Source organism: Dermacentor variabilis, chromosome 4 (assembly GCF_050947875.1).
Source record: "Dermacentor variabilis isolate Ectoservices chromosome 4, ASM5094787v1, whole genome shotgun sequence".
Classification (NCBI taxonomy): Eukaryota; Metazoa; Arthropoda; class Arachnida; order Ixodida; family Ixodidae; genus Dermacentor; species Dermacentor variabilis.
In genome coordinates, this window is record NC_134571.1 from 229,896,541 (window position 1) to 229,919,785 (window position 23,245).

The window sequence follows — 23,245 nt, forward strand, 5'->3', positions numbered from 1 at the left end:
TATAAATATCAATACAGGCATTCACAAGATAAGTAAAGCGAAGTTCAATAAATGTTTGTCTAGGCTAAGGTTTAGAGAGCGTAAACACAGTAATATACTCATGCACACAAAAATACATATGTGAGAAACAGGGAAGGAAAGCAGGTAAATAACATCCTTATACAATGTTTCTACAGGAAACTTTGCAATTCTTTGCAAAAAGCGTCACGATCTGTTATGCTCGTAATGTTATCAGGAAGACTGTTCCATACGGTTATGACACGTGGCAGTGCTGATGCATTAAATGACAGTGTATTGCCGAATATGCGCATGAAACTATGGCTATTGTTAAGGCGACGTGACGTGCGCGCTGGTACTTCAAGTGGCAACACGTGAGGTCGATTACCATGGACGTATCTATGGAAAAGGCAAAGAAGACTTATCGTGCGACGAGTTTCAAGTGGCTGGAGCGAAATATCTGCTTTAATCTTGGTCACGCTACAAGTTCTTTCGTAGTTATTTGTGATGAAGTGCGATGCCCTGTTCTGAATTTCTTCTAGCATATCAACTAGATAATTTTGATGTGGTGACCATACAGATGACGCAAATTCTAACTGTGGGCGAACAAAAGTCTGATATGCTAATTTACGAACTGTAGCAGGGGATTTACGCAAGTTCCGTCGAAGATAACCCAGAGTTTTCGAAGCTCTTGCGCAGATAGCTGTTATGTGTGTACTCCAGGAAAGATGAGTTGTAAGTTCAATGCCAAGGTACCTGTAGGACAATGTCGGAGGTACGGCAAGGTATAGCTTTGTCTACAATTTTTATTGGTTATGAACACAAATGAACAGAGAGAGCATTTAAAAAATTCATGCTAAAGGGCAGCACTCTATAACAACCCAACACTCAAGTCCAGATTACACTGTTTTGCAATAAACTCGAAAAGCACAACACACATTTACTGTTCGATTGTCTTTCACTGTTGCATGGGTGATCAAGTATTGGGCCCCTGTACCTAATCTGAGCATACTTTAAAGAATTGTAACACAATTCAGTCATCCAGGTTACATTTTTGCATGCCCTATGCATACATTTTTTTTTCTAGAACATTTTCTGGGTATCCCATAGACATTTCGCTGCAAGACTTGTGCGTATTACATGGATGTTCAGTGAACATTTAGAAAAAGGCATTTTGAATGTTGCCTGAAAACAGCCTCAATATTAATTCAAAGTTATTCTTAGTTTGTTTGACTGAAAGAATACAGCACATTTTTATAGTGTACGACAGTGTAGCCCATCGAAATGTTACTTTAATGTAGCAGAGAAATCTGTGCTGATTAAAAGAGCTATATAAAGGTAACCTGCTTCACTACATGAAATGGCTATGAAAAGGTGACGTATCTGAGGGATAAAAATAATTTCAAGTTCACAATTGGTATAACTTGGTGTAGAGCACTCACCTAAATAAACCTTTCCATGCTTTGTTCACATACTGACTTCCACTACACTATAACACTGTTGAGCATGCAACAATTTTCAATTAAATAAGTAGCAAAGTGAAAGCTCATTTGTATTAAACATCTAGAGGAAAAGCTACAAATTAAATGTGGTGTGGAGAAAACACGTAAACATGCACAACTTAAGCATTTCGTGATTAAGCTACTAGAAATTTATGGCTTTTTATTATTTCGCTGCAGGCTAAGCTAACCAATAAAAACTAAGACTTACACAGCATGCTTTGCCACATTGAAATTCATATCACCCTGTTGTTTGGATGCTTCAGGTCACGAGTAGCTGTTCTAGGTACTCTAAGGCTTCCACCATAAAGTGAACCCGTATGGCTTAAAGTGCCTTTTCTCTGCACCAAGAAAGAAATGTAAATAATCATGTGAAAGTTACTACACACTTCTTTCCTTGGCATTTCAGAGTTGGTAGAGCACACTAAACATACACGTAGCGAAAAAATTTATTCATTGACTGCCCCGCTAAACATCCTACCATGCTGCGGTGAAACTATGCACTTGACCCACCCCCTTTCCCCCGTGCCTAACCGCATAGGTCATGTGCAGAGTGTCACAGAATTCTGTTTCGAGGATTCTTTGCATGTGCTAATGTTTCTCCAGCCATTGAGCATAAGTAAATTAAAAAAAACTAGACTAAAACATAGCACTGCTAACTGTCTAAGTATGCAATAGGTTGTGATGATTGTGACATTTCTATGCATGTGTAATCTTGCACATACTTATTTATCAAAGTGACCTTCCTATAACTTGTACCTCCCACAAACTTGTGATTTCATGCACACTGTGACACAATCGTACACACTCAACCCACCTCCAAAGTGGGTGAAGTACATCCATGAGGCTATAAAGGAGTGTGTGACTGTTGGTGGGATTGAATCCGTCTTCTAGCAAACGGCCCAATGTTCTAACCATCATCATCATCATCAGCCTGGTTACGCCCACTGCAGGGCAAAGGCCTCTCCCATACTTCTCCAACAACCCCGGTCATGTACTAATTGTGGCCATGTCGTCCCTGCAAACTTCATAATCTCATCCGCCCACCTAACTTTCTGCCGCCCCCTGCTACGCTTCCCTTCCCTTGGAATCCAGTCCGTAGCCCTTAGTGACCATCGGTTATCTTCCCTCCTCATTACGTGTCCTGCCCATGCCCATTTTTTTTTCTTGATTTCAACTAAGATGTCATTAACTCGCGTTTGTTCCCTCACCCAATCTGCTCTTTTCTTATCCCTTAACGTTACACCCATCATTCTTCTTTCCATAGCTCGTTGCGTCATTCTCAATTTGAGTAGAACCCTTTTCGTAAGCCTCCAGGTTTCTGCCCCGTAGGTGAGTACTGGTAAGATACAGCTATTATACACTTTTCTCTTGAGGGATAATGGCAACCTGCTGTTCATGATCCGAGAATGCCTGCCAAACGCACCCCAGCCCATTCTTATTCTTCTGATTATTTCCGTCTCATGATCCGGATCCGCCGTCACTACCTGCCCTAAGTAGATGTATTCCCTTACCACTTCCAGTGCCTTGCTACCTATTGTAAATTGCTGTTCTCTTCCGAGACTGTTAAACATTACTTTAGTTTTCTGCAGATTAATTTTTAGACCCACTCTTCTGCTTTGCCTCTCCAGGTCAGTGAGCATGCATTGCAGTTGGTCCCCTGAGTTACTAAGCAAGGCAATATCATCCTCGAATCGCAAGTTACTAAGGTATTCTCCATTAACTCTTATCCCCAATTCTTCCCAACCCAGGTCTCTGAATACCTCCTGTAAACACGCTGTGAATAGCATTGGAGAGATCGTATCTCCCTGCCTGACGCCTTTCTTTATTGGGATTTTGTTGCTTTCTTTATGGAGGACTACGGTGGCTGTGGAGCCGCTATAGATATCTTTCAGTATTTTCACATACGGCTCGTCTACACCCTGATTCTGTAATGCCTCCATGACTGCTGAGGTTTTGACAGAATCAAACGCTTTCTCGTAATCAATGAAAGCTATATACATATAAGGGTTGGTTATATTCCGCACATTTTTCTATCACCTGATTGATAGTGTGAATATGGTCTGTTGTTGAGTACCCTTTACGGAATCCTGCCTGGTCCTTTGGTTGACAGAAGTCTAAGGTGTTCCTGATTCTATTTGCGATTACCTTAGTAAATAGTTTGTAGGCAACGGAGAGTAAGCTGAACGGTCTATAATTTTTCAAGTCTTTGGCATCCCCTTTCTTATGGATTAGGATTATGTTAGCGTTTTTCCAAGATTCCGGTACGCTCGACGTCATGAGGCATTGCGTATACAGGGTGGCCAGTTTCTCTAGAACAATCTGCCCACCATCCTTCAACAAATCTGCTGTTACCTGATCCTCCCCAGCTGCCTTCCCCCTTTGCATATCTGCCAAGGCTTTCTTTACTTCTTCCGGCGTTACCTACAGGATTTCAAATTCCTCTAGACTATTTTCTCTTCCATTATCGTCGTGGGTGCCACTGGTACTGTATAAATCTCTATAGAACTCCTCAGCCACTTGAACTATCTCATCCATATTAGTAATGATATTGCCGGCTTTGTCTGTTTTTTTTTTATTTATTTCATCATTCATCATTAGCACAGAAGGATGTCCGGAGTTACAAGAACTGTCAGGGGGACCTCCTATTAGTAATTTAACATTGCATGAATTAATACATTTTGGCAACATAGCAGCGACAGACATCAGAAAACACGAAGTTAATGAAAAAATAAACAAATACAATAAGTTGCTTACAATAATTGAAGTTAAAAACACAAGCAAATGAAACCGATACAGCGTATGAATAAATAAATATGTAGTAATTGACACGTTATGGAAACATAGGAATGACACATGTCAAAGAACACGGGGTTAATGTAACAGATAATTAGAAATAAATATATGCTTACAATACGCAAAGTACAAATGTTATATAGACTATGCGACAAAAAATTTGAAATGTCTAAGAAAGGATAAAAAAGAAGACAAAGGAAGATATAGAATAACCAATAAATAAAGGCTGTCGATACAATGGGTAAGTACAGAATCATTGAAAACTGGGAAATAGATTTGTACACAATATATACTTATAGTAGTAATGAATCAGTAGCCAGTAGTGCCGTTAGTAAATATTTCTTCGTCTCTCTCCTGAATGTTAATGTTGTGCGGCAGGCTTTAATATGGGGTGGTGGTTTGTTCCAGTATTTAATGGCCGTAAAAAGGGAAGTAAGCATTCCATAATTAGTGTTTATTCGAGGGAGTAAAAAATTGTTGTTAGAGGAAAATCTCGTATTGTTAGTGTTGGTAAGAGCAGAGTTATTAAATGCATCTAAAATTATTTCATGATTTAGTGTGCGGTGTATTAGTAAAACCAATTTGAGCTGGAGCATGTAACGTAATGGTAGTATTTTTAAGGAACTGAAAATTGGTACTGCATGTGACATGTAACTAGAGAAATTAATGATCCTCAAGGCTAGATTTTGTAAATGTTGTAGATGTATTATGTGCGAGGAATATGTGTTTCCCCAAACTGAGATGCAGTATTGCAAGTGACAGTGAATAAATGCGTAATAAAGTGAAGTTCTAACGTTTTGTGGAAAATACGAGCGCGTTAGGATTAGTACTCTTATTCCAAAGGCAATTTTTTTGAGACCATGTCAGCATGCAAGTTAAATTTAAGTTGGGGATCAAGTTTGACGCCAAGGAAGTTAACTTCATGTGCAGGTGAGAGAACATGAGTTTGTAAGACGAGCGGTGGCGCAGGCGCGATGACGCGTTTATGTGTATGAAAAACTATAAACTGAGTTTTCGAAGGGTTGATGTGAAGTTTGTTACTTGTGCACCACGCAGATAAGTTGCTTAGGTCAGAATTTAGTCGTTTTATTAGAGTATTTATGCATTTGCTATTAGTAAATATAGTCGTGTCGTCAGCATATAGAATAGATGAAGTACTGGTTAACCAGTGAGGAAGATCATTAATGTACACCAGGAAAAGTAAAGGGCCTAAAAGTGAGCCTTGTGGGGCAGCCCTAGTGACTGGTTTAGTACGTGAAAGTGAACCTCCGAAATTTACAACTTGAGTTCTGTTAGTCAAATAACTGCGGATGAGCGTAAGAGCTGGGCCACGAATGCCCAGAGCTTCTAACTTGTAAGAAAGGATGTTATGACAGATGGTGTCAAATGCTTTACTAAAGTCAATGAAAACTGAACCAACAATATGGGAGTTGTCAAGGGCATGTTTTATTTTGTCAGTGAATGATGTTATAGCTGTTTCAGTCGAATAACCTTTGCGAAACCCGTGTTGTTCAGGCGAGAGAAGATTAAATTTGTGAAAGTAGTTTGTTAAGCGGGTTACAAGTAGTTTCTCAATGACCTTGCTAAAAAAAGATAGCATACAGATACGACGGTAGTTTGAAATTAATTCTTTGTTACCTTTTTTTAATATAGGAGTTATTTTACCGCGTTTTAATTCATCGGGGAAAAGGCCTGTTATGAACATGCAGTTAACAATGTGCGAGAGTACATCGGCGATATGGGATGATACTAATTTGATTTTAGAAGGGTATAAATTATCAAGGCCGGGACCTGTAGTTCGTAAAATAGCGATTGAATCGGATACTTCTTTGGGTGATGTAGGGAACAAGTAAAATGAATAAGGGGTTTGCCTGTGTACTGGCTGTGGTATACTGTCTAGTGAATGATCATGTGTAGGACAGAAAAAAGTATTCAATTCATTTGCGATGTCAGTGGCTTCCGTTACTACCCTTGTTCCTGTATTAAGTTGGTTCAGTGCGTGGTTTGGTGAAGACAGATGAAGAAAGAACCTAATGGTATCCCAGGTTTTGCGGGTGTTATTTGTGTGTTTAACAATCGTTGTCTCGAAGTAGGAACGCTTGGCTTCTTTGAAGAGTCTGGTAAGTGTGTTAGAATAAGTTATGTACCGCGACTTTAAAGTTACATTAAAAGGTTGGTGTTTTAATTTTTTATGGAGGTTATCACGTTTTTTAATACTTTTTAAGAGGGATCCTGTTATCCATGGGTTTCTAGGGGCAGAGAACCAGTGAGTATTTTGTGTTAGGTTAGTACACTCCGAGTACACGCTTTTAACTTTGTTGTTAAATTGTTCGAATGCCAGGATTGGGTCTGTTATAGAAAGAATCGGGTTCCAGTCGATTTCAGCAATTTGACTAATGAACTTAGTGGTGTGAAAGTTTGCCGTTTTTATGTTTCGTTGGTACGGTGTGTTAATAGACTTTAATAGAACGAATATGGGATAGTGGTCTGTTATGGGAACAGTGACTACGCCAGCACATTGCTCTAGGTGTAAGTTTGATAATACATGATCTATTAAAGAGTGAGATCCAGACGGAGGACATCTTGTGGGTACGGTTATCAATGAATCTAGGCCATATCCCGCATAGCAGTTGGTATAATTAGAGCAATGACTATCATTGGGGTTAGTAATATCTATGTTTATGTCACCGAGGATGACAACATTTTTGTTTTCGTTTGCAATGATGTTCAAGATAGCATCTAGTTGAGAACAAAAGTTTGCAGAGCAAGATGATGGGGAACGGTATACTGATCCAATTATTGTGTTTCTACTGTTAGCTGAAAGAAAAGTTTTATCGAATTCCAAAAATACAGATTCAACGTTAGGGCAAGAGAAAGATAGATCATGGCGACGGTGATATGGATGGTTATCTTGGACAAGAATTGCTGAACCACCATACCGAACATCCTTACGGACACATACTTCCATTGTGTATCCGGGTATACCAAATAGCTTGCTATCAGCATTTGTCAACCATACTTCTGAGAGGCAAATGATAGTGAAAAGGTTATTTAGATTAGAAAAGAAATCTATCATGTTATCATAGTTCTTTGAGAGGTTATGTATGTTGAAGTGTATCAGGGATTTATGGGTGAGCCTGCTGTTATTTAGTGAACGTTTTAGTTCTTCTGAAGAAAAATACATTGTTTGGAATATTTATTTGAGTAGATGTAAAAACGGAAGGCTTGGACAGCTACGAGGCGATTAGCGAAAGGTCGCGTGTGCTAAAAATAACGTACACGCGGCCTCCTTCTGTCTTTCGTGCTTTGATGTGGCAGTTGTCCGTCCATAGAAATTTCCAGTTGTGCTGCTTTTTTAGTTCGAGGGCTTGAGCAAACAGAATGTTGTCTTGTGTCAAGTGGTCGTTAATAAAGACCTTCGCCTCTGCAGATAGAGGGAAGCCGAGAGTAGTAGTGTTTAGTCGTGCTTTTCGGGCCTTATTTATGAAATCAGTCTTCTTAGTGCGGGAACAGAAGCGTGCAATTATATGTTTATTCTTCTTCGCAGGGACGCGGTGAACAATGTCTATGTCAGATGGTGCCACAGGGCAGCCAATCTTGTTGCCGATTTTTTGGAGAACAGCGACACAATTCTCCCCTGTGTGGACGGCACACCCCGGATCTCGACATTGTTTGTACGAGAATACTGCTCAAGGTCCGCTACCCTTCTAGCCAGCTTTTCTTTTTCCTTACATGCATACATCTGATTCTTGCCAATTCCTAGTTTCTTCTTCACTGCTTTTAGGCTTCCTCCGTTCCTGAGAGCATGTTCAATTCTATCCATATTATACTTCCTGTGTTCTAACCGTTAACCCATAATTGCACATATACTTCTCTTGTGCCAAAGTCACTCTTTGAAACATCTGGTGCATGCAAAACGTGCCAGTTTCTCGCATTCTTTCCTCTTGACAGCTGGTACTTTGAGATGATGTGTTAGACTGCACTGCCTTTGGGATAAGGCTACATTTTCTGCTAGATCCTTCAAAGTAATAAACTAACATTGTCCCAGTAAAATCCCATTAGTGGGTCCTTGCAGCTGTTTATATTATGCATTAATGTGTCATGCTCATAATATGTCATGCTATCTCAATGTGTCAAGCACCTAGAAGTGACACCACTATGTTTTTTAAGTCCAACCTTTCACCTGTCTGCCAATCATCTATGTCGGCATTATGAGCAGAGAAGAAATCATGCTCACTCGACTGGCACACCCAGCTTAGCCTGCTCAAGCTTAGTGGAGCAAGGTCTTATTAATTCATCAATGTATTAAAAACTCCTTCATCAAAATGGGTTCACACTAAATCAGGTGTCAAACTTTCAGAATGGATGGCAGGGTGCGAAGTGGAAGAATGGTAGTAGAACAGTCACGATACCACTTTGCTTGAGCAAAATTTCAGTAGAGCTAAAACCGAGTTCAAGCATGCCTAGTGCATCAATTAATGCAGTTTTCACTGGGAAAGACATGACAGGGTGCTGAGTGCAAGCAGAACAGAGAAATGAGTTGCTGCATCATGCTGTATGAAATGGTGCCACTGTGGGCAGGAGGAAGTGGCTTGATACAGAAGAAAACGGTTCAACGAAGGATTACTCGGTTGCATGGCGATGGAGCAAAAACAGCAGCCGAGTGCACCCGCGTCTAGGGCAAGCTGCCTCGGTGTTCTCCGGTTACGGATACTAGAACTGAACACGTTGCACCATCTGGGGCGGTATGCCCCAAACTATAGTGTACTAGAATAATGTCCTAGTGGCGCGAGCAAGAGGGAGGGACAATGCGCCGGCTGAAGCAAATGCCAGTAGCCGCCGTCGGTGGCGCTGCTGTGCTTTTTTCTAGCTGCTGGCGCGCGGTCGAGCCGGCTCAGACGCGCTCTGCGACTGTTTGCTCCATGTGTTTTCCGAGCCGTGTTACGTTCAACGTGGCCATGCTTGTGAAAAACAGTGGATGATTTGAAAAAAGAAGGCGTATCCCTGCATCTACTGCAGCACAGGAGGTTCGATGCCAAAAAGAAAGACGGACACCCATTTATACGCTCCGGGCATGCCGCAGTGATTATCAGGGCGCTCCTAAAGCGTCCTTGTTCGCCGCACCAACGGAAAATGAACTTGGGAAGAAATGGGAGAGCGCAATCTGCGAACAGCAGACAAGCATCTCACGGAATCTTCAGCGGTATTTCATTAAAACTTCTTTCTGGGCGAGTTGGTGCATACTTGACATAAGAATTCCGTGCTGGTGTCTCGTCCTTGTTACTTTGTGGTTGCATGTGTTTGCGTTGTTACAATTTTTTATGTTCAGTGGTATGTGAGCGCCACTTTCAGCCTCGATACATTTGGAGGGATTACGTCGGCATCATCAATAGCACCGAAGTGCGACTTCCACGTGGGAAGCTGTCGCTGGCGCCTGGCGCGGTGCCTACCCTTCTGCCCGACTGTACGTCCTACCTTTCTGTCGCACCTGTTGAAGAGAGGCCAGAAAGGAAGAGGCCAGCCGTAGAAAGTGCACTGATGGTAAGCACGAAGCCACGTAAGAGCGCACGGACCGCACAAAATGAAGAAAGAGCGGGAGAGCGTCAGCTCCGCCAACCACTTCGCGAGATACTGGTCGAGTCTGCGTAAGATGAAAACGGACAGTTTGCGGAGAATGAACCATTCGCAATTAGCTCGCTCCAAGTAGTGAATGTTCCCTTAAGCTCTGGTGCCACTTTAACTGTGGCAACGACTCAACCGTAGTTTTCGCGACAACGTAGGTACAAAAGCAAGAAAGGCTCGAGATATTGCATGAGAAAGTTCTGCATTTCAGTGGGCATGAAGACGAAGTGTCTGCTCAACTGTACTTTAGAGGTGGGCTGTGCCAAGACATATTTGTACGCTCCCTTGCCGCTGCGAACCATTTGCTACATAAACATAAAAAACATTAAAAATTGTAACAACGCAAACACATGCAACCACAAAGTAACAAGGACAAGGACTCTGAGAGCAGCATCATCTGCCAAGGAATAATGCCTCAAAGTGACTTTCATCACCTTTCACGTGTTTTAACTCGAGGTTGCAACCTGCTGCTGTGGTATTTCGGACTACAGTATCCAGTGACAGCCGCCTAATTTTCTATATCGCTGGTTGTGGCGAGAAAGTGCATTTTAAAGACAGGCTGTGAAGCCTGCCTGAACTTACTATTTATCAGAAAATGGGCAGCAGGAAATTTGAGGCTTGCAGAGTTTGCCATATGAAAGACAACGGTGGTTTGTCATATCCTGCCTCCCCTATATACAAGTTTATGATCAACTTGGACAAAGACTTCATAGTTTGTTTTAGTCTTCTTGAGTTGCACGCAGACCGTGTTTTAGATGTTTTAGCTAGGTTTTGTTAAAGCCAGGCTGCAGCATCAACTTGGCTGCCCTGTACACTTCGAATCCATCACAGCAGAACTTACTGCTTTCTACATCACAACCAGGCTACATTTCTTCACAAAAAGCGTGAAGAAGTGTAATGAAAGAAGGCGCCCTGCAGGCATCAAAATATATTAAGCTAAGTTGATGTTCCTAGAACTCCATGCTACAAGGTGTTTTTTGGTCATGTGTTTTAACAGTAATAGTTACTTATAATGGGATTTGATGCTCGGTGTCTAGGGAAGGTTCACTTTAGGGTTCCATTATAGCTGTGCTATTTTCATTGTGAATAAGTAAAAAAAGAGTAACCTGGATTTCTTTCGAGCGTCACTCTGACAGTATGGGCTGAAGATGCGGCGGATTTCTTAGGAGCTAAAATTTCGGGAAAAATTGTGAGTTTGTATGTGCGCAACTGCATAGTCAAAAATGAATTCATTCCGGGGTTTAATGTGTAAAACACACTAAGATCTAATTATTAGGCACGCAGTAAAGAGGGGGGGGGGGGGGAGGGACACATGAATAATTTTGACCAACTGGGGTTTTATAACCGGCAACACGGACATGTTTGCATTTTCCCGCTATGAAAGTGCAGCCAACGAGTCCATTATTTAATCCTACGCCCTCGGGGTTAGCAGCGCAACGCCGAAGTCGCTACGAACTGTCCTGTCATTTGCGATAAGCACGCGATTTAAATGGGGTGGTAAATATAGCTCCACAGAAGCAAGGCAGGCCCAGATATATTGGCTTTCGAGCAGTAGATGAGCAACAAGAAGCTCAGTGAATTGCCAGCTGGCACATGCGATACGACGAGCGCAATGAAAGCGCCATACTGTGCGAGAATACGCTAGCAGACGGCATTGTCGATACTATGGTCTCGATGAGGCCTTCAAGATCTTCCTTTACACAATACTTTGTTAAATACAATCCTGTTCTGTTATAATGAAAGAACCATGTCCTTAAAAAACACTTAATAACACGGACCGCCTAAATAGCAACGAATATGAGAGCAGCCGGTCTGCTAGAAAAGGTCGCAGTGGCGACACCTGGTGGCGTCAACGGAAAGAGGCCTGCGCGCCCCTTTCCGGTCGTGTCACTAGGACATTATTCTAGTACACTATACCCCAAACTATGAAAGAACTCAGCCATCAGCAAGAGCATGGAGTTTCCTACTAAACTGAGTACAGAGACTTCCCTTGCACCACGCATCGGCACACATTTCAGTGCGAACACCCAACGCGCGTAAATTCGATGTTAGTTTGCAGTGGCGGCGCTGTGGACTCATTGTTTAGGAGCAGCAATAACTATTCGTTACTACATAATAAGTGCAAATTTTCTCGGACGCAGTACCAAATCCCGCACTAGAAATGCTGTTTGCAAAACGCGCTACTTGTCCATCCAGACGCGGAACAGTTATAGCAAGCCGAAAGCAGACGTACTTGTTTAGATACAAATATTGTAAAACTCGTAACCACATCGTAAAACTCACCGTCAGACTCATCATTGTTGAAAAGCATTAAGAAGCGACTCTCACGCTTCAAATTTAAACAACGTGCATAAGAGACGCGAACTCACGAACACTACGATTCGCTAGGACATAAGAGGACTGGATTGACTTGCAATGCTTGCCCGGATCTCTTTCGCGTACCTGAACAATGTGGGTGTTACCGCTGGTTTCAGCATTTCATTTGTTTATTATTACGCGCCGGTTCTGCTAGAAGCGGTGTCGAGCGAAAGTTCTGCTACATCGCTACCCGCTTTGCATATACAATGCTCGGTCAGCTACGTACGATGCACAGCGCCAATGCGTATAATACATTACGTTCCCTCTAGGTCAGTCATTGTTTACGGCTTTTTAACGCACATGCCTGCTAAACGCTTTTCCTGTGAGAGAATCACACTCAAGTCTTTTGTGAAGCGTAAACTCGAACATACAGACTCAATTTACAGAAGCATAATAAAACATTCGAAAAAGCGCCGGCTATGGCTGATGACTGCTGCTGCACGCTTCACAGCATGATTACCATTCATTCTGTAAAGAGCACTTATTCATTCATCAAAAGAAACCTGCACAGCCTTATCATTGATCTAAAGAATAGCCTATGCCTGTGAAGCTGCGAGCTCAGTATGAAGTTTCATTGCCTCTCCACACATAATTAAACGCTTTAGTGCATGAAATTCTATCAGACCATGCGATGTTATTAGAATTTATGAAGCTTCACAGCCCTACACAAGCGTTGAGGTAAAGCCCTTGACAGACGCAAACAAATCGTGGAATCGAACGAATGACTCCACAGTGCGCTTGTGCTTAATGTGAATGTAACTATTTGCTGCCGCTCCGCTCAAGATGCAGTCTCAAAGCGTGAAATTCAGTCATATCGTGCGACATAATTACAAACTTGTCGAACTTCACCGCACTGCCCAAGTGTTGAGGTAAAGCCCTCGGCAGACGCAACACATCGTGGAATCGAACGAGTGACTCCACAGTGCGCTTGTGCTTAATATGAATGTAACTATTTGCTGCCGCTCCGCTCAAGATTCAGTCTCAAAGCGTGAAATTCAGTCATATCGTGCGACATAATTACAAACTTGTCGAACTTCACCGCACTGCCCAAGCGTTGAGGTAAAGCCCTCGGCAGACGCAAACACATCGTGGAATCGAACGAGTGACTCCACAGTGCGCTTGTGCTTAAGGTGAATGTAACCATTTGCTGCCGCTCCGCTCAAGATGCCGTCTCAAAGCGTGAAATTCGGTCATATCGTGCGACATAATAACAAACTTGTCGAACTTCACCGCAGCGCCAAGCGTTGAGGTAAAGCCCTCGGCAGACGCAAACATATCGTGGAATCGAACGAGTAACTCCACAGTGCGCTTGTGCTTAAGATGAATGTAACCATTTGCTGCCGCTCCGCTCAAGATGCCGTCTCAAAGCGTGAAATTCGATCATATCGTGCGACATAATTACAAACTTGTCGAACTTCACCGCAGCGCCAAGCGTTGCGGTAAACCCGCGGCAGAAGTAGGGATGCATGAAATGCCATGAAAGCACAGGTGGCGCTTTTGCGCGTGATGTGAAGTGAAAACATTTTGTGCCACTCTGCACAAGTCTGCATCTCAATGTGTCTTTTTCAGGCAGACCAGGTGATGTCGTTACAACTCCGTCAAGCTTAACAAGACTACACAAGCGTTGCCATAAATCTTGCAGCAGAAGTAGCTAAGGTATTAGTAAATTTAATTAATACATGGGCAACGCTGAGCGCCGACGGTGAATGCAAACATTCATTCTGTCATTGCACGCATGTCTATGCATAGCTGCTTGAAACGAATGAAGTGCTGTGCAGTGCAATATTAGTTATATCAACATTTACGCACGTCACTGCAAAACTTAAGGATTCTACGGCTTGTATGCTTAGTCAAAATACAAAAATAGTGAATCAATAAAAAGTGTTTTTATTCATGAGATGAACGAAAACATTCCATGCCTTTTTGCACACAAATCACAGCATGTATAAAAAAAACTGAAAATCTCAAGGAACTCCTAGTAGATATGTGCAACTTTCAGATAATAGCATGTATGCCAAGATAGCATCAGCTGTCAAAATTAAGAAGTATCTTTCAACTCCTCACAGTCTGTCACTCCCTTTGTGCAAAGCACTGTGAGCTCTCTCTGCTGCAGCCTTCTTGGCGCAGAGCTCCTATGTCACTTCGTCAGAGCCACTGAGGAGAAAAAAATAAGACAAAACTAATTTTATACCTGAGCTGGCTGCCAGCCATCACTACCATCTAGGGGCCCCCAATGCTTGACATGTTGTCAAGCAAGCTTCACTTTTCAGCTGTCCCCTGCCTCCAAGCAATCTTTTTGCGCCTTTCTTGCTTATAATATAAGCGGCGAAGTTATGCACACAGTACGTAAGCCGCAACATTCAGCAATTATAAGTGACATTATTCTCATGCACTGAAACCTAAGCATTTTATTGTTGCAGTTTTAATATTGAATAGGCATGCTTTGATAGTGAAATTTTCTGATTGAATCGATAGCAATATTCAGGAAAAATTACCTCTGAATATCAAATCAAATATTGAATATTCCCAATTTCCAAAATAACGAAATGAAAAATGCTGTAGAGTCTGTTAAGGAAAAAAAGACTTGCTGGCCTTTTTGGATGTGTATAGTGCCATTAACAACTAGATGTCAAGTCAACTAGGAAGCTTGTAAATGAGAAGCAAAGGAAAGCACAATCATATCTGGTGCACAATGACCATGACACAAATAAAAGAAAATGAACAGCATGTCCAAGACACATGTAGTAGAGTATAGTAGAGTATACAGCTCAGTGAAGGAGTTAAGGGCAATACTGCAGCCCTGCATATCATTTTGAAGGAATCCAAGCATATGGAGAGCTTGACCAAACAATAAATTGCTTTGTCTAATTTGACAGAGCAAATGCAAAGTCTTCCTAAGGCAGGACATGCTTACTCAACTATAGCATGTAAATGACCTCCTCCATATCTTTGTTTAGAAACTGGATCATCTGTGCAACAATCACAGTTGTCCTGCACTATAACCATTCAACGATTCTTCATTTATATCACTCTTCCTCCTTGTAGACTGCAAGAAGTGTTGTTGTCTTTTACAGTATTCGAACAAAACAAATGTACTATTCGACAACTTCAAATAGTGAATTCTCGAATCGAATACGAATTGAATAGCAAAGACTATTTGATTCATATTCGAAATTTTGAATATTTGCACACTCCTATTATGAAATTGCAAGATTGGCTTGTAATCGCAATATATGTGGCAAATTTTCTATTAAAAAAATGTGGGTTAGCCCCCGCATGCATCTCATTTCACAGCTAATCAACCATCACTTATATTCCTTGCATTGCTGCTGTTCACTCTGTCTTTTATACACTGCCACATTTGCACTGATAATACTTGCTACTGGACATATCAATTTTATCTGCAGCATTATGTATAATACCCTACATATTAACAAGGAATAGATGATACCAGAAATTATCAGTTATTATATATAATATACAAGACAGTTAACTGATAATCTATAAGAGTACCAAAATTGGTGCTAGAGGAAAGGAGGGCAGCAATGTGCAGCAGAGGATTGGGAGGTGTAATTCGAGATAGCATAACTCACTGGCCTAGAATGGAGTCAGCTAATGCAAGGCAAGAATATGACTGAAGCTTTCAATCCTGAAGCAGACATAAATTGGTTAATGAAGTTAATGATGGCCATGCATGCACCTTGAAAAACATGGGAGCTTGAATATAAAAATTAAATGTACCCAGCAGCACATTCGATTCAGATTGTACTTAGGCACAGAGGATGGCCTGTCTCTCCTGCCAGATGGTGTCCTGCTTGTCTCCCCTCACAGCCACTAGTTGTGGACGGTGGTCGCAACTGATACAACCAATGCATGCAATAATGCAGAACATAATTTAGGTAATTTTTGAAACATGGAAGAATTTTGTCTACCAAAGCAGGTGAGAAAAGTGGTACTCATATTTTTGAGTCTGAGAAGAATTAGTGTGCATGTAAATTGTTTTCATATTGGATCCTAGCTGTGCTTCAAACCACAGTGTGCCACATGGCTCTCTTCTGGCCCCCTTGCTGTTCATCATTCGTCCTGCATGGAGGCTTCAAGACATCACAAGCATTGAGTTCTTTATTTATACTGATGACATGACGATTTGATCAACGCATGGGATTCTTGATATGCAATTTAATAGCTGCAAAATGCTCTTGACATACTCACTGAATATGCAGAGACTGTTGGTCCCCAACTATATATAAGACAGTCCTGCTGCATTCATGTTACTAACAATTAAGATAAGGAGAAGTAAGGTCAGTCTTAAAAACTGACTTTGAGGTAGGAATCAACCCATCAGTCATGCTAACAATTAATGAGCTACCTCTCCTTAGCCTTGGAATTCATCTTTCTGGTTCAGGCTCGAACTAGCCTAGGCCAGTCTGGAAGTCATCGACCTTGACTTTGGACTTAGTATACGGAATTCAACCAAGTGCTGGTAGAGCTCACACTGAGGTGACACACCAACTTGCAAGTTTTTCAATTTCACCATGTATCACCTATCAAGCACAGTTTCGTTGACCGAGTGCTCAGCAGTGGGCTATACTAGATTTCACCATCTGAGAAGTGAGGGAAATAATGGTACTGAATCAAGTCTTATCTCAATCCAAATGCGTAAATTGCATGCCCAGCTTAGCACAATTATGGAACTTGTCATTCTGTGCAAGCATGTAAGACAGCTACGATAACTGATCTCTCTATTAGTTGCAGCTCTCTCTTCTCATTTATACAGAGATCCTCCCATGATAATGACATTTTCTGACCTCCTGCTGTATGGCACTGTACTTATATTAGCACTAATACAAGAATAATGTTTAGGAAAAGTAATTATGCAGCTATTTCTTACGTGAGATATCAGGATGCCTAGAGGACACTGCAATTTACTCAGGCTATGATTTTCAGGGCAACATAGGATGGATCGCCGTCATCATTCCATTTACAGCATTAAAAATTATTTTTCTTTTATATGCACACACCTGTCCATTTGACATGAAGGAAAGGCTTATCTTTACGTGGCTCTTTTATTTAACAGCATATGTGCGCAGCTTATGGCATAGATAATTTTTAACGAAGGTTTGTATTTCTTTGCGTGCTACAATTAACTGTTAGTTCTCTGTGAATGTGCACAGGTAACACAATGCATGGCAGGTGAATGCCTCTAAAAATGTCATACTGGCCATTATATAAACGTCATTATATAACCTAAGATGCAGTGGTGGGAGTGGCAATGGTGCTGGTTAAAGCAGTGTTAGCTGGCACATAGTTCCAGCTGCAAGGTGCCTAAAACTGCCAAAACTACATTTCTGTAGCAATCATGGTCAAGTTTAGGCAAGTCAGAGCCTTATGCATATTCTTTTTATGCTGATGTCCCTTTTTTGTCTGATTATGTCTGATGTTTAATAGTACAAGGGCCTGGAATGACTAAAGAATGCCATGAATGTTGCATGATACATTTAACACTTAAAAATGGATTGCTATAAGGAATTAATATTGGCTGTATACAGGCTTAAATTACTTGCTGTATAGGAGTGTAAAATATATCTGCTGTTAAAATTACAAGCCTATAAGTCATGTTTGTCTTTGCTAAAATGTATGAGGAGATGAGAAGATAAAGCATTTGAATTGGTGTGGTCTTTTACCAAGCACTGTGCGCCTTTCCAGAGCCCTTACGCACAATGGTTTGGAAGCTGGCACTCCATGTGCACTGCAGGATTGCAGCTTAAGCCTTCAACTGGAGGCAATGCTATGATTTAAGACTTCGAAGACTGTATATATATCCAGCATACCTACACCACTGAGAAAAGTACCTGACAGTTTTGTTATTGAAAAGTAGATTGTTGCCAAGGAAAAGGGCTGTACTGAAAGGTAAACAGGTGCACATTATATCGCACTTCCTGTCACAGCCTATACAAGGCTGATAGTATTTGCCAAATAAATAAATAAAAAAAATATAATGTAATAATAAATTGTTGTTATGTTGTTTTATGGATAGGCCTATTTTATAGACATGTTTTATGGCTAGACTACCTGTTCTCCATAAAGACATGGAGAACAGGTGGACCCTCCAAACTTGTTGCATGTTGATGACTCACAGCTCATCAGAAGGTAAGAATGTGTACATGCCATCCGTTTTTATTCTCCACATTCCAAATTCCAGCCACCTTGCTTGTCTTTCCATTGGGATCAGGCTGCACGAAGTGTAAAAAGGTAAAAACAGAAAAAGCAAAATCTGATTGCCATACAAAACATGCGTCCAAGTTTGTATGCTGCTCCCTAGACTTGGTATACCTGATCCCGTTATCTTGAGATGAGGTGTAACACGAGAGTGCAGAAGCACCACCATCCATTCACTTCGTCTTGACTACCTTACTATTTGGCCAGTTACTGTCACTCATGTGGATGTAACCCCATGCTCAATGACACACTTATGCTTTCCCATCATTGTAACAAATTAATGAGCGAAATAACTGAAACATTATGTATCAACAAATTACGAGACAAATGTATTAGCCAGGCTTAAATTGTGACCCTTGTGACCAAGAAATGCAATTATCTAGATGTGTGTCCTAGAGTGAAATGAATTATTGTTACGTTTTTATTTTTGTACATGTCTACCATTCTGTAACATTGTTTTGTTATCACGTGACTTTGTGAATCTACTTTTGCGATTTATTTTTCTCGTTGTGTATACTGTTGCTTCAGGACATATATATATCTATGTATATATTAGCATTTTCCTTAAACAAATATTTTTCTTGGGTATACAGTGCCAAGTCTTTACTTTCTTCACCTCTCTTCTTTTGTCTGTGTTACATCGTGCTGCCAAGCAAGACATCGCTATAAATCTGCACCCCCTTGCCCATCTTTCACTTATTCTGCACTGTGTGTAATTCATTACTGACCTTTATATATTCCATGTATTTTGCAAATTGCTTCTGAACATTTTATGCAAGAAAAGCTTTAGGTACGTGAATGAAACGTGAGCTCCACTTTCAGGGCCTCTATAAGTGATGGATGCTTCTTCTTATAATCTGTGAGCCAGAGATGTATCCTAGGCAGCCTCTACAGGGGGGCTCAAAATTTTTAAAAGAGAAGGGGGACCTCACTGCACACTATGAGCGCTAAAATGCCAGCATTCTCAGAGGAAGCCTGCGCCGTCAGGACTCGGACTCCGCGGTGCTGCAAGCTCATTTCATTCTAAGCCCCAGCGAGCAGGCACCATATGCAATTAGGCCATGCACAGATACTTGTGTAACTAGCTTAGGACCACGTTTTTGTGTTTTTTATATGTTTTTATTACTTTCATTGTGCTAAGGCAGTCAATGTGTAGTAATACAGCTTTATGAATGCTGTGCCTATAATATGGGGAAAATAACTGTTAGTGCTTTTCTTGTAAGGATGCTTGTTTGCAGATTAACAGCTTCACACGTAATAAAAGAAGGTCCCAGTGCTGTAAACAATACTCTTGCTTGTGATTTTGAGGCGTCAGTGATGAACTCTGAGCATGTATACTTCTATTTCAGTTCTAAGTATTGAAGTTGCATATATGCACACCTAGCACATGCTTGGAAGCTTAAGGAATGAGGTGTCGCACTCTTTGCATTGTTACTGTTGAGGAGGCGAATGCTTAGCATGGGTCATTAAACGATTTCCAAGGATCGATCTGTCCAAGATCTGGCAACAATGCTCTTAACATGCATTGTGAATGGCAGTCTGCATGTTGGCCATGTAAATAGCTCAGAGTATTTGACATGTCATCTACTACAGTGTGGCATGCAGTGTTCAGAATCTGAGTGAATGTTAGCATGAGGCTACTAAGTGGCGCACTTGACTGGGGATGCAGAGGTTGAGGGAGTAGAGGGGATGTGGGGGCTACATACAGACATCTTGGGGAAGGGGGGATGTGTCCTTCATGCCCCCCCCCCCCTCTGTATATGCCACTGGCATTGCTACAGGAGTTGAGCACTTGGGGCACATTTCTTAGTCAGCTTTAGGTGATCCTTAAGCCCAAGTGATGGATTGTCTAAGGACTGCTCCAGGACACAATCTCTGAAGAGATATTTCCTGTGTCCGGGTAAGGTCACAGACAAGGAGCAGACTTATCGGGGAAGTAAGGCACATATATACGTGTCCCACCAGAGGCAAGATTCCAGTGCGTGGTGAAGAGCATGGGGATTACAGTTAGGTTAGGTGGAGGAATACAGCTAGGCGTCACAAATGAGGCAGTTGATTGAGCCAATTGGTATGCCCAAATGGTTGAACCAATTCCATCTGTGCCCTTGTACTCAGTGCACCTCAATAATGAGATGTAAGGAAGTGTAGAGTCTGTGAATTTATTGACAGATTTGTTGCATTCTTAACTGTAAGTTGTTTGAGCTGCTTCACTGCAGTAAGTTACTGAATCTTTTATTGTAAGTGATAGAGAGGGACTTGCACTATTATGATGTGGGGTGCTGTACAGATGGACTAGATGGCATCATGAGAGGCTTTCAATGCAATTCAAGTAGTATGGTGAGTTGGGCGTTTCTGCCTTGTACGTGACGAAAAAACATCATGAGAGGCTTTCAATGCAATTCAAGTAGTATGGTGAGTTGGGCGTTTCTGCCTTGTACGTGACGAAAAACCAATGGCGGGGTGAGATGGGCTCACATAGTTTTGTTATGCTCAGCATGTCACCGATGCTTATTTCAGGTAAGCCTCACAAGATTCCATAGTGCCATGTTGTGTAACAAGATTTTTTTATATCTGCAAATATGTAATCAGAAAGAACCTGATGGGCTCAGTGTATACCGATTGTCATTGATCGTCAACTTGCCCTCCCTAAAGCCACATTGATACGGCTTATTTAGCTTTCTAGAAAGTGTAGGAGATGATACGATCTATCATTTTCTTGAAGACTTTGCATAGACAGCTACAGTAAGTATCACAGACCTGTTGCTAGCTGCCAAAGATGGATCCTAATCTTGCTCCTTGAGAAGAGGAATTACAATGGCTTTCTTTTTTATGCAGAACAATTAAGATGCCTGAAATGACAGATTTTGTTTTATAATTTAAAGAATCATTAGTGTTTCAGGATGCAAGTGTTTTAATATCTTGTGTATGTATAATTCCATCAAGTGCCAGGGGCAGACTTATTACAGAAATTTAAGGAGGCTTTAAGCTCAGAATGATAATAGCTATAATGTGGAGCATATTTGAAGTTTACTTGTTTTCGTTCAGCAATTTCACATAAAAGAATCTTAATATAATGTGCATCACTATAGGAAATAGGTTCGAAATTTGAAGCTCCCACCCTACCCAGGTGCATTCTTTGCCTGACCTCGTAATGTGTTCCCTTAATTGATAATTGGCCAATGGCAAAGCATGGGTTTGCCTCTTTTTAAGCCTTCCAAGCTCAACAAGCAACCACGACTGGGTCACCGTACCTTTAATACATTACCTTGAATACATATTCAAGGTCTTCGGGACCAGCCCAGTTTACTATTACTCTTTCAAGGATCCGCTCAATTTACTCGAGGATAAGCACGAGGACGCGGCTAATCCCGGGAACGCAAGAAAAGAAAGCTTCTGTTTATAATCGAGCACATTTGTGGCGGCCGCATCGGTTTCTCCGCGATCCGAGTCAGTAATATTTGCGCAGCTATGATGACATTAAGACGCACGGCGCTGTAGGAAAAGGGGTGTCAAAACTGGTTCACTGGTTGCTTCGATCTCGAAAACGAATCGTGGTGACCGACTTTTGTGGTAGACAGCTAGCAAAGAACTCGTATGGGCCCGACCCTTTGAGGAAACATTCGAGTGACAGTGCGAAGACTGCAGTTTCACGCATCTGTCACACTGTATATAAATCCATATTGCGCCGTTCGGAGATTGCTGTAAACACAGCGTGTGGCGACGTAAACGTGGGCATGTACGCTTGCTGCGCTTGTCGTCTGCTGCTCCAGAGAGGAAACGGGGGAGAGGCGTGCGTGTGATTGCGGCCCCACCACATTCCTCGGGCTCTCGGGTGACGCACGAGACGCTCAAAAAAATTGCTTTCCATCTCTGCAGGCACCTGATAGATAGCATAATATTTTTCTGCCTTGTAATATTGAACGCTGACTATTATTATAGAGAAACGCATGACAGTATAGTTGAAATCATTTTGCGTTGATGTCTTTAATCAAAATGTGTACATTAATGAACGTATAAGACAACTTTCTTTCATATCTTTGCAAGTTAAACGCATTGTTTAGTAAGATTTGATATATTTCAATTGTTTTTAGTTTAATTTATTAAAGTGACGTCACTTCCGTGCGTTGCAGGAGTCGATTCTGTGTGGAGTCGTCTGGGGAGCACCGCGTTGCACGAGATGCTGCCTTAAAAGTATAGAGTGACGTGTTTCCTGTTTCCAATTTTCGCCGAGTGTCCGCTCTTGTTCAATCCCTTTCTCTATGATATAACTTTTGCCTTCTCCCAGCCCAGGCAGCAGCAAGACGCAGCCGCCACACAGCGATGCTAAAATATCACACCAAGTTCAGAAACAAAAACAAGGAAATGCTTACCTCTACACTCTGCGAAGACCTGCAGTGTATGCGCACAAAAACAACGGAGTTCTTGCCGAAGACCCAAAAAACGGCGGGGCGTTGCCGAGGCCTAAAGGCGGACATCGCCGAAGGCCGTTGGCGAGCTGGCGAAGCAGACTGCGCGCCTAGGCGTAGAACACCTCCCTAGTCTCCCAAGTACCTAGAAGAATCTATGGGATTTAGGGCGCTTGCCGTGGCGCTTCAGCGAAAAAAGTACCCAGAAGCGCGGTACGCGCGAGTGGCGCATGGCGGCGCAGCGGTCGAGCGCTGGGCTTGGGCGTAAATAGAAACCCGCTCTTTTTTTCACATTTTAAGAAAACGTGCTCCATCGTTTCCCTAGCTTTACCACAGCAAGCACATGCT

General features: G+C 41.8%; 1 protein-coding gene across 2 annotated transcripts in view; it reads right to left on the reverse strand.

Annotated features, from left to right (window-relative positions):
• The window catches only part of LOC142580177 (uncharacterized), a 78,058-nt gene extending 55,013 nt beyond the window's left edge, over positions 1-23,045 (reverse strand). For both annotated transcript variants that reach the window (XM_075691050.1, XM_075691051.1), the window contains exon 1: positions 22,862-23,045. In XM_075691050.1, coding sequence (XP_075547165.1) covers positions 22,862-22,966 — 105 coding nt within the window. In that variant the 5' untranslated portion in view covers positions 22,967-23,045. The remainder of the gene's footprint in view (positions 1-22,861) is intronic.
• Between the last annotated feature and the right edge of the window lie 200 nt (positions 23,046-23,245).